The 13,114-nt window shown below is 32.7% G+C and overlaps 1 protein-coding gene across 8 annotated transcripts in view; it reads right to left on the bottom strand.

The window, feature by feature from the left end:
- Nucleotides 1–13,114, bottom strand: part of TAF2 (TATA-box binding protein associated factor 2) — an 82,786-nt gene that overhangs the window by 24,136 nt on the left and 45,536 nt on the right. For all 8 annotated transcript variants that reach the window (XM_059901688.1, XM_059901689.1, XM_059901691.1 and 5 more), the window contains 4 exons: nucleotides 11,982–12,175; nucleotides 11,013–11,152; nucleotides 8,560–8,629; nucleotides 2,279–2,388 (listed from right to left, as the gene is read on the bottom strand). In XM_059901688.1, the coding sequence (XP_059757671.1) occupies nucleotides 2,279–2,388; nucleotides 8,560–8,629; nucleotides 11,013–11,152; nucleotides 11,982–12,175 (514 nt within the window). The remainder of the gene's footprint in view (nucleotides 1–2,278; nucleotides 2,389–8,559; nucleotides 8,630–11,012; nucleotides 11,153–11,981; nucleotides 12,176–13,114) is intronic.

Below are 13,114 nucleotides of genomic sequence, written 5' to 3'. Positions count from 1 at the left end.
AATATAGCAATGTGAAAAATTCTCATGATAAAATGCAATTTAAAAACTTCACTACAACTACAACTATGTCCATACACATATACATAAAAAGAAATTTTTTTCCCTAAAGGCCAAAAACACTCAAATCTTAACAGTGGAGACATAATGAAATTATATAGTATTTTCCTTTTTTGTTATTTTGTCCAGACAAACTCTGCAACATGATATTACTTATTATTGAAAAAAAAAACTTTAAAGGAATTTCTTAGATCAGATTCATTTATGTATCCCAGAGGCCCAGGATTGGAAGGGAAATGGGCAACCTTCTTAATCAATCTTCCCTAATGCCCAATGTTCTCCAAAAACATTAAAAAGAAAAACAAAACCAAAAAACCCTCCCAATTATTTGTGCCACTCCCACTGTTCATATTGTTCCCAGTTATTTATCTGAAGAACCAAGCAAAAAATTGTTTATGACTATGGTCTCTTTGATCTGTTCTGTTTAGATTATTGGCACAGAGAATTCCAAACTGAAGCAGTAACTGTACTTTATACTGAACACTATCAAAAATAAATACTAAACATCAATCAGACCTTGAGTTTGTATAACCACAATCTTCCAATGGGCTTCAAATGTTTTAGAGATTGTCTCATTAATCTTAAACACACATTTATTTTGTCCAGGAAATCTTCCCTAGAAGGTGGTATGAGAATTCTTTGTACTTCATTATGCTTTCCTCAAAGTTGTAATCCATCACAACCATGGAATCATGTATTCTTATTAAGAATATATTCAACACAGTACAGTTTGTGCCACATATTAACTGCTGAATGATCCTTGACAAGTTTGTGAACTTGTGTGCTCATCCCCTGGATCTAAATGACAGTAATCACAACATTCTTTAAGGTAATCACAAGTAGCAAAATATAAAACATTATGTAAACAGTAGCACTTATTCTTCTAGGTATTAGGGAAAATATGAGAATAATTTGGCAATATCGACATAAACTGGATTATGTGTTGTTTTCTGAATACTGTGATAACAAGGGCCATTCTATTTTCAATTTTATTAAATTTCAATGAAATATCTACTATGGTGCCTTTACTTGAGGGTATTGAACTATGATTATGAAACTGAGGGACAGAAGTTATACAACCACAACATCTCAGTGATAGTAAATTAAATAATTTTTGAAAAAGAATCAGAACTTGGTATTTAGTTGTGATTCAGTCAAGCAGTCACTAATAAGATAGGCAGGGCAAGTTATTTTCCAATATTCTAGAAAGAAGGTAAAGTGACATATTTATTAGAATGAATACCCACTGCTCCCTCACCATCTATCAGTAACAACTTATCTTTAAGCAAAACACTTTTCAGCCTAGCTTTTGATTGAATTTTAAATCAAAACCAGTATTACAATTTCAACATATCAGAGACATAAGGCAAATTTTCTTTACATATATACTACAGTTAGAAGTCAACAGGAAAAGACCAATAATTCAATTAAATAAAAATGGCAAAGAATATGAATGACTTACATGAAAGGAACTACAAATAGCTGACACATATGAGAAGTATAATGATATCATTACTATGTTAGTATAACAACATTTTTGAGCACATAATATGAACTAGTTACTGTGCTTTACAAATATGAACTCATTTAATTTTCAGTTTGCAGAAGTAGGTATCATCATCACCTGCATTTTAAAAATGAAAAACGATAGGCTCAGACAAGTCACAATGAGAGTAAGTCATCCAGCTGAGACTTAACCCTCAGCAAACTAGTTCCAGAGCTCACGCTTGGGAGCACTAACTGCCTCTTGACTTCACTCAAATAATGGAAATTAAAACTGTGATGAGATACCATGCTCTCCAAGGTGCAGAACAATAACAATATGTACTGCTCTGAAAAGGATACACAAGAAATTGGTTACCTCTGGGAAAGGCCACTAGGAGGCTAGGGAAAAGAGGTGAGAAGACATTTTTTCAACCCTCTGTAACCTTCTGAAATAAAAATAACAATAATATTTGCAAATTCATGTCTACAGCTCTTTAAACATTTGAGACACCTTCCCATAAATTAATATTTTTGTTTCCTCAACCACCCTGTGGGGCAAAGTGAGTGTCTATGTCCTTAGCAAATGTAATCACAGCCACCACTGTGAAGGTAAGTATTCTCCTTAAAAAAAAAAAAAAGACAAAAATTAACCACAGTTCTTTAAGTATGGATAGCCTGTTATAAAATGAAAATACCCCAGTAATAAAAAAATTTTTAAAAGCCACTGCTGTCTTACCAGAATTCATAAGTTTCCAAAGTTGATCTACCAGAGCTTCATTGCATAAGGGAGACTCCATGTTCTTAGTAAATGGTGGGTTCTTAGTTAACATGTTTAGAATCTTATGTCTGAAAGATAAAGAAAAATTAAATTTTTGCTAACCATTAAATAAAAACTTTTGAAAATTATCTGCAGTTCCTCCTTCCTATTTTGTCGTCTCTCTTCTGACATCTAGCTTTGTGTTTAAGTTTAGTTCCATTTCAAAAGACATTATGTTGCATTCTAAACATTTACTATTGTTTTTTTACTAAAAAATTCTGGTGGATTTGTTCTCTCTAAAAGTGCCTTAGGGTACAATGAGGTCTTCTAAAACCTGACTCTATATATTCCTAACCAACATTTCCTATCCCACTTCTAAAATGAACATTTTACTCTTCTTAGAAAAGTTTACAAAAAAGACTGGTTAGTAAATATAAAAATGTTAAAATGAGGCAAAAAAAAAATCACATGTAGGCCAAGAAGTCCACATTTGAGACAATAAAATATAAACTTTATTATTATAGTAACTTTGCAAAGCATGAAAATGTGCAGCACTATTTTAAATATGGAGATTGCAAAAAGGTTTCCTCAAAATAAGCTTAAGTTTAAAAGAGTCAATTAAGAAAAGTATCCTCACAGAGGGTAAGAGTTAAACTCCACTACTGGAAGTTTTTATCTTACATGAAAGGCTACCCAAACACATTATGGACTCTTCTGAAAAAATAGGACACACAAAACAAAATTTGAAAAACAAATGCCCAATGCTACGAGCCGGAGACACCATAAAAAAAGAATAGAGAAAGAAAAGGAGAAGCAAGGAAGCCACGACAGCAGTCTAGTAGTCTAGCATTCAGGATAAAAGCCAGGTCTAGGACTAGGTCTGAGAAATTCAAGACCTCAGAATAAGGGAAGGCTTGGGTATAACTAAGGAAGAAAGAAACTTAGGTCATTATATTTGTTTAGGTTAGCAAGACCTTAAAGAAGGTGAACCTGGGATATTTTTATGTTTAGTGGTAAGAGATCAAATTGTATTTGTACTTGAAAAAAAGATGGGAGGAAAGTAGAACTGCAAGGTTGTAGTTTAAGTCACTTAACCCCTTTTGGCTTCAATATCATGTCTGTAAAACTGAAAGATGTGACTAACATCCTTTTGTGATTTGAAATTTTAAGACTGAAGACTATTGAAAGGCTATGAGAACCAAAAGTGAAATGTGGTTATAGATGCAATTTATACATACGTAATATGAAAGGGGATACATACCTTATGGATATTTCATATCCATATTTTCATATCTTTATGAGTAAAGATATTTTCATATCTTTATGAGCAATTTCTGTTTGTAAGAATAGATCAGTATTACAGGTAAATAACACTGTTTAAAACGTGGATGGATTTTTCTTTAGGAGATGTTAATGTTAATACTTTTAATTTGCATGAAGAAGAAAAGTTAAGTTTCTATCCGGCTGCTTCCCCAATTACCCCAAATACCAAAGTGGTAGGGCCCAACAAATAAAACTTTATGGTATTTACTCAGATCATTACAAACTCTTTACAGCCATGCCAATGAATTGTAAATGGTACTCTGGGGATAGCTCTGAAATTATAATTAAAAGAGCAATAATGATAATTATGTGTACTACTTTTAGTAAATTAAGCATTTTTTCAAAAGTTTTGTTTTTCTTTAAAGTTTAGATGATAGAAGAAAGGCTTTCACAAGGAAGTATTTATAACTGACTAAACACTCAATGCAATACTCAGAGGAGATAAAGTTTAAGGGCAGAAAATGAGAATCTTATGCTTAACTTTTCAGAGATTAAACAAAATTCACAATAAGCATACACTTCAGATATATAAAACAGACCTGAAGCAAATCCTGAGAAAATCATGGGTTTATGCCATGTTCATGGCAGCAAAAACATCACATTATTTCCCTAAACAATTGACAAATTTCTTGGTGGACTAGTCCAATCCCATTGCCAATCACTATCTATAAGAAATGCAGTCAAATCGAAAACAGAAAAGTGTTCAAAATCTCTCTGGAGAAAAGGCATTGAGTATAAGTGTGTCCCTTGAGGAAATGATACATTGTGATCATATATGCATGCTTGATTCCAACATGAGAAGATAATTCCATGTCATCTTTAAAATAATCCTACCCAAATCTAAAGTAAATATATTTAGTAAGTTCTTCCTATTAATGTAAAAAGTAATATACATGCACAGAAATGACCGGAAAGGAATAATCCAAAATGTTACGAATTATTGCTTCTGGTTGAAATAATTATACGCTATTTTTAAGTTGTCTTCTTAATGTGAGTTTATATTTTTCCAAATCTGAATGAGCATTTTAAGTTATTCCCATTGAAAGGAAACTGTAATTTTCAAAAATGTAAATTTCATTTGTTTTAAAAACAATGCACCAACCAAAGCACACTTACTTAAATTCTTAAGATATCCTAATAAAGAACTGATTTACAATCTGAAAGTCTTTTTTTTTTTAATTTATTTATTTTATTTATTTATTTTTGGCTGCAGTGGGTCTTTGATGCTGTGCACGGGCTTTCTCTATTTGCAGTGAGCGGGGGCTACTCTTCGTTGCGGTGTGCGGCCTTCTCATTGCGGTGGCTCCTCTTGTTGCGGAGCATGGGCTCTAGAGCTCAGGCTCAGTAGTTGTGGCGCATGGGCTTAGTTGCTCCGCGGCATATGGGATCTTCCCGGACCAGGGCTCGAACCCATGTCCCCCACATTGGCAGGAGGATTCTTAACCACTGTGCTACCAGGGAAGCCCTGAAAATCTTCTATTGAGAGAAGACTATACAAGGAAAGCCAACAACCCTATTATTACATTTAAAACATCAAACCCAAATAAAAGACCAAGAACTTTCCCAAACATTTAAAAATAATTAAACAGCTTAAAGTTTTTTTCTACATACAGTTGTCACTACAGAGATAAAATCACTTTTCTTTAACATATGAATTAAGTTAACCATATATACGATTAGAGGCGGAAAAAATTATCTCCAACCACTTGTTTAACATGTATTTAATTACCTATATGCAAAGCATCATGCTATGTGCCAGACATACAGTGGCAAAAGGAGACAAGGTCCCTGTCTTTTTAAAACTTATACTCTCATGGGGGAGACAGCAGTAACAAAATAAATCAAACTATAATAATACACATACATAGGAAGTATGTATGTACTTGAGTAAAGGAACAACTGTAGGATTTTATGGGCAATTATGGCTTGAGGGACCTAACCTAGTGCAGGTAGTCAAGAAAGTATCCTTGTAGAAATGGTGTTCAAATTTAGCTTTAAAGTGTAAAGGAGTAATTACAAGTAACTAATTTCTTTCCTCTAAATTTTAAAGTTTCAGCCCCCAAATTCTTCAGAGCTTTATCTAACTCTAAAAAAATCAGCAATTGTGATATACATAATAATAAAGACAGAAATTTTTAAAATCAATATTTAAAAAAAAATTTAATTCTTATTAATGGCCATCTTACTATTAGGAGTTTAAAAATCAACCAAAAGCCATAAAAATAAAACGCTTTTTTGGGGGCAGGAGAGACGAATGTCATTGATTTTAAGACAGACAGAAACAGAAACGTTTACCTACCTTTAAGATTAAGAATTCTATCCAATTAACACAGCAGAATATAGCAGTTCTATATGATGGCTACTCAACGAGTTTAAGAAAAAGTAACAGAACAGACTGGTGGTTGCCAGAAGCGGGAGCTGGGGGGTAGTGAAATGGGTAAATGGGGTCAAAGGGTACAAAGTTCCAGTTATAAAATAAATAAGTCATGGGGAGGTAATATACAGCATGGTGACTATGGTTAGTAATACTGTGTTGCATATTTGAAAGTTGCTAAGAGAATAGATCTTAGAAGTTCTTATCAAAAGAAAATAATCTGTAACTATGTATGGTAATGGATGTTAACCAGACTTATAGTGGTGATCATTTTCTAAAACATAGAAATATGGAATCAATATGCTACACACCTGAAACTAATATGTCAATTACACCTCAATATAAATAGACAGGAAGGGAGGAGGGGAGAAAGAAAAGAAAAGGTAACGATGAGGACAAAGAGAAAAGGACAGAGTTCCTATTCAAAGCATAAAAAATAGAGAAAAAAAAAAAAAACCCACAAAAATAGAGACAGATATCCCAAGACACCAAATAATACACACATACAATAACTGCTGACGTGGTAACACTCCTATCCTATGACCATTCACTGCCATAAAAGACTTTTTTTAAGACGTGTTGAACTTTTTTTAACTATAACTATGGCCTAGATGATATTAAGTAAAGCCTAAGAGGTTCCCTATTCGTGATATAAATGAATCACATCACTTATGAAGTAAACACATCAAATATAATCATGAAATATATCTTTATACAGATTTTCAGTTTAGAATGTAAATAACAGTGCTCTTAAAATTTGAATGACATTAATAGCTCCACATTTCAAAAGCAATCATTTAGACTGTACAGTATATAATTTAGAAATATAACTTCAAGTATTATATAATATTATAATCTGCTGAAAATGATCTTCAAAACACAATTTTAAGATCTCAGAAATATGTGCCTTGGGGCTTCCCTGGTGGCGCAGTAGTTAAGAATCTGCCTGCCAATGCAGGGGACACGGGTTCGAGCCCTGGTCCGGGAAGATCCCACATGCTGCGGAGCAACTAACCCTGTGTGCCACAACTATTGAGCCTGCGCTCTAGAGCCCGCGAGCCACAACTACTGAGCCCACGCACCACAACTACTGAAGCCCGCGAGCCACAACTACTGAGCCCGCACACCACAACTACTGAAGCCCATGCGCCTAGAGCCTGTGTTCTGCAGCAGGAAGCCTGTGCACCACAAGGACGAGTAGCCCTTGCTCGCCTCAACTAGAGAAAGCCCATGACCAGCAACGAAGACCCAATGCAGCCAAAAATAAAAATAAGTTAAAGATAAATAAATTAATTTTTTAAAAAACGAAATATGTGCCTTGATGTTAGTTCTTGATGTGAATTATAAACATAAATGAATACACGATAAGCTTTATTTATACCGTATTTATACTTTCTGTCCCTACTTGTCATCAGCAGCATCTTATTATAAACTTTCAAATGCATGAGCTCTGCCAGATAAAGAGATGAGGCTGGTTTCCCGCCTATTCTCTTTTATATGAATATTTACTTCAGAATGGGTGATTATGAGATTTTTGTCTATGTCAACCTTACCTCTTGTACACATCAATAACAAGGACAAATTATTTAAAATACAATTCAGATCACAAATCAAGAACTATGAAATACAAAGAGAAGAACTTTGTACAAAGAATATTTATTTAATAAGCATCATTTAAAACACTGAAATACAGATTTCAGTTAGCTGAAATCTCTTACATGGATTCTTCATGCTCAGATGCATTTCAGTGAAGTTAAAAGGCAGAGTTTATTTGTATGCCTTTTTAGATGAAAAATATCTGCCAACTGATGAGTAAAGTTGAAGAAGACAATGTCTCTAGGTCTGTGTTCTTATTTCTAGTTGGAATAGCTAAAATCTAAATTATCTTCCAGCTTTCAAATTTCATTCTATGAAACTGAATTATTACAACATATGAACACAAATCTGAGTCTACTAGGTGTAAAGAAAGGACGGCAGAAATGTTAAAAATTTTAGTCCTGCTCGAATACACTATAAATATCCTACTTTGCCAAAGAAAGCAGCAGAAATGAAGGAAATGAAGAAGAAAATACAAAAATGAAAATAGTTACCATGTCAGGACCAGGATTTTCTTTTATTATCCCTTATTTTCTAAATTTTTAACAATGCCATATTCCATTTTTAAATCCTAAATCCATTTATTAAAAATTAAGATTCTATATAAGATAGAAAGGAACAAATGGGATACATCAAAACACTGCTCTTATTTACTTTTAAAATAGATTAAATCAATCGATACAGAGGTTTTAGGATAAGGGCTTCCCCCATGTGCACTAAAAACGGTTACACAAGCTTTTCTTTAAGTTACAATAGAAATCACATGTAAAATTCAGGGAATTACCCTTAGTAACAATATATTTTTTAAAATGTCTTTCCAAAGGCAAATAAAATAAAAATGGACATGAGTAAATGGATAACATATTCCTATATTTTCAAAAATTAAGACTTGTTCCATGTATAATGCTCTGAAATTATTTACTTTAGGACTTACAAAAACAAAATATTACAGCATAAAAAAACTAACCTTACATAGGGTACAGGGTCATTCTGAATCATATTAAGTAGCCATTGCAATTCTTCATAACTCCTGTCCACTGAAAATAAAAATAAAGAAATACTTTTGTTGTTAATTATAACAAATTTAAACAAGTGACAGATAGGGAGTTTACACTTAATATTTAGGATTCTGCCTTAGCTGTATTTCCAATCAGAGTTGAAGGATGTAGGCGATTTCTTACATTTTTTAATGCAACAGGCCACTTGGCAAATTTTACAAGTACTGTGCTATATATGTAGCCAGAACATAAAACAGGCCCAAGAGTATATTTTCCACTAAGGCGCAAATCAACAGCAAATACAACATAAAACAAATTGTAATTTATTAAGAGCCCTAAATTAGAGATGATTAACTCTAAATGGAAATGTGTTTAAATTGTTTTTCTAGATGCTTTAATCAAATTATAGAGAGGTTCGATACTCAATGGTATCTCAACTATATCATACAGTATGGTAAACTGTTTCTGCCCAAGTGGTTTCTTTCATTTAAGACAAAAGAGCAGCCTTAACTTTTCACTATAACATAAGAAACAACCGTAAAACTAGTACTATAAATATAATTAACTTTAACAAAATAACTCATTAGCTATTTCCATTTACCTTTTCAAAAAGTATTGCTTTTATGATTTGAAAAGCTTTATTTTTAGAATTTTATTTCTAATATTTTCCATTTTTTCATTTTCTAATGAACTGGATTTATGGTTCACACTTAAACATCTCTCAATTAAATTACACTTACTAATTTAGCATTCTTTTTGGAAATCATAATATCAGCATTCTATTTGATTTCAGGTAGTACTAATTCATGAATTCTTCACATTATGTGATTTATGTGAGTGAACATCATTCATATACCTTGGCTGGGAATAATGGCATATCTGGTAGACCTCAAGATTTCCACATTTCACAAATCGGTAAAAGTCAAAATAAAACTGAAAACTGACACAGGATTACATTTTTTTTCTTGCCAAGAGATACGTGAAAAAACATCCTTATTTTTACCAGCATTTTTTAAAAGAAAGAATACTTTAACCCTCAACAAAAAGGAAGAACAAATGACAGTCCTTTCTGAACTTGGGCCAACACATATAACACACACACTATATTGTTCTTACTCTTTTATAATGTCTTTCTAGAAGCAGTATTTCTATTGAAATTTACAAAAAATTATAAGGATTTGAGTATATTTTCCTCTACTTAACACGTGAAACTTAACCAATATCTACTAAAGAATTTCCCTCACCCATTCCTCTCTTTCTACATTCAGATGAGGATGTTATCATAACTTCTTTATTCTTCCCATATTTTAGTATAATCTGGAATTTAGATTAATTTACATATTTCTTATATTGACATGTTATTTTTTAATAATTTTTTTGAAATTTGCATTAAATTTTACAACCATGTTAACAAATATTTAAGCTTAGCTCTTTATTTTATAGGCATAGTTGCTTGTCACTGGGCCTTTCATATCACACTTTCATCAATCTTGAGTTATTATTTTGATTCATTTCCAGGTCAGCTGAAAATTATCTTTCAGAATTTTACTTTTAAAAATGTTACATAGGAAATGTACTTCTAAGTCTTCAAGGCTATAGGAACAACAACTTGGCAAAGAAGAGAATCTTAGGCCATAATTTTCCCTATGCATTATGTTAGCCTGTGTTCACTGCCTTTTGAACTCTTCTTATTCTGAAGAAGTTACAGGCCACAGTATTCTTTCACCTTGTACAATAACTGGGTTCTGATATTCCTAGGAACTTATACATTTTTTCCTTAACCTTAAAATTTTAAATTTCATCAGACTCTACCTTAGGTCAGTCTCATTTACACTCTTTCAAAGTATTCTATTATTTCTGGGATTATTGCTTTTCTTCCACCTGCTCTATTCTTTATGACAATTTTTTAAAACATTTTCATCTCCTTAACTTTCTTCTCTGTATTTCTGAAAATGTTTTGAATATGAAGTGTGCTCTTATTCATTTTTTTCCTTACGTTTTTTGTCAACTTCACAAAGCCATGCCTCATCCCCCTCCTGAAGTTCCTATTTGTATCTCTTGCTCTACTTTCACAGATAAGAGTTTTGACAGGTACGAAATGTTTTCTTGAATCCTAATGTAATTATAAATTTCTCCCAAACCTTCTATTTCTTAAAATAACATGTAATTAAAGCTATAAAATGATACACTAACTTTACAGAAAGACCAAAGATATCTATCTATAACTCTATTCTTTTCCCTCATTTACTAAGTTTTATATGAATTCTACATTTACCAAACACTCTCAATCAGTGAGTCAAGAATTTAAAATCAAAATATCTGTATTATACATAATACGAAAACCCTAATAACTAAATAGTAAATGGTAAACAATTCTTTCTATTGGTAAAATGATTATGGGCATATATTTCTAAAGCATTACCTTTAGTATAGTCAACAACTGCTTCCAAAGCTGCTATCCTGATGTCCACAAAGTGGCCATATTCTGCGTAAGATTTAAAAAGAGCTGGATCACTTGGCACATGGCCATTCTTCTGAAGCACTCGTATGGCTCTCAAACAACTAGGAAAATAGTATTTATAGTTAAATACTCTTGTTAAAGTATTCTAAATTAAACTTTTTTCCAAGGCATTGGAAATTAATCCGTAACAGTAAGCTGAAATATTAATGTAAATTGAATCCACTTTTTAATTTTTTAACATTCAATTTTTGCCATGACCATAAAAAACCCTATTAAAAGAAAACAAATTTCAAAACTTTGGAAATTCAGTTTCAGGTATTATACTTATAACTGGAACACACTTCAGAAAAATGTATTTAGCATAAAATATAACTTAAAGTATTCTCTCCAAAAGTTTCAGTAATACATATATAGTTTATTCACTAGTATATATGGAAAGTTGAAACTGTTCATAATATTGAATGGGTAAATCAACTTTTTTTTAGCGAACTCCTTATGAAATAGACAGAACTTGTCGACAGTCATACATACAAAGAAGTTGACAGAAGCAAAAAATCTTAAAAGAAGCCTAACAATACAGGGATAAACTATAATAGAGTTTAAATTATACCCAATGGGATAAAAGATTATGCAGACATCAAATACAATGCTTATGAAGAATTTCTGATGACATGAGAAAGTGTTTATGATATAAGCAGAATATAAAAACTATATATACAATATGGCAAATAATTAAAAATTTATATAGTTACCAGAGGAAAAAATTTAGAAGGCCATTCTCCAAAATAGCAATAATTTATCCATGGGTGGTAGAATCATATAGGATTTTATTTTCTTATACTTTATTTCCCAATTCTCTATGCAAATAAATTTCTCGTATAATTATGAAAGCAAATAACTTTAAGAAACAAATATGAAGAATCATCATACCTGACAGTGATGGTGTGTCTATAACTCGGAAGAAGTTTTTCCATATTCAAAAACCTAGTGATTTCTTCAAGAATGAGTCGCACATCTGGATTTAAATTATCCAAAGTTCGAACTTCATTATTCACACTGACTGCAGGCGTAACAGAGTTGGCAAGGGCATCAATCATTTCTGCACGATAATAGTTATCTGAAAACTAAGCCAAAAAATAATTACGAGAAGACAACAGAATTTACATTTCTATTCAAAAGTTAATAAAATAAAATATGATAACTTAAAAACATAATTTATCTGAAAACATAAGCAAGTTTTCAGGTTAGTATTCAATTCCGTCCTTTGTATAGAGTCACACAATGGAAAAAAGAGTGAAAGAGGTTTACTAATTAGAAATACATTAGTTTACGTGACAAATGTTTACTACATGTAAGACACTCTCATAGTAATCTAGCCAGATTCCTCTAAAAGAAGACCACAGTCCACAAATCCTGCTGGTAATACAGTGCTTCAAATCAGCTATTTCAGTGCCTATTCTCATCTAAAACATCCAACCAAGGGTCACCAGATAGCTGAAGAAAGCATTAACATAAAGAGAGACCAGAACAAAGTGGGAAAAGTGACTTGGAGGAAATAAGAGTATACAAGGAAAAGAAAACCAGTAGAGGGAAAAAGATTCAAAAGTGACCATTAATATTGTCTGAGAAGTAACCAATGATATGCCTTCCAACAGGATAATACATTTTTAAAAGAAAGAAATATGCAGAGAATCAGAATAAAAGTTAAATTGGAATATAAAATTGAAAAAAACTCCTAAAATTTTGAGCAAAAAATAGGAAAGAAAGCACAAGGAAGTTGGAAGGCTGGTGTAGAACACATGACATACAAATAATAGGAGTTCTAGCAAGAGAAGCAGAGAGGGGCTTCCCTGGTGGCGCAGTGGTTGAGAATCTGCCTGCTAATGCAGGGGACACGGGTTCGAGCCCTGGTCTGGGAAGATCCCACATGCCACGGAGCAGCTGGGCCCGTGAGCCACAACTACTGAGCCTGCGCGTCTGGAGCCTGTGCCCCGCGACGGGAGGGGCCGCGATAGTGAAAGGCCCGCGCACCGCGATGAAGAGCGGTCCCCGCACCGCGGTGA

This window comes from Balaenoptera ricei, chromosome 17 (assembly GCF_028023285.1).
Source record: "Balaenoptera ricei isolate mBalRic1 chromosome 17, mBalRic1.hap2, whole genome shotgun sequence".
In the NCBI taxonomy this organism is placed as follows: Eukaryota; Metazoa; Chordata; class Mammalia; order Artiodactyla; family Balaenopteridae; genus Balaenoptera; species Balaenoptera ricei.
The sequence above is the reverse complement of the archived record's forward strand: the minus strand, read 5'-3'. Positions and strand labels throughout refer to the sequence as shown.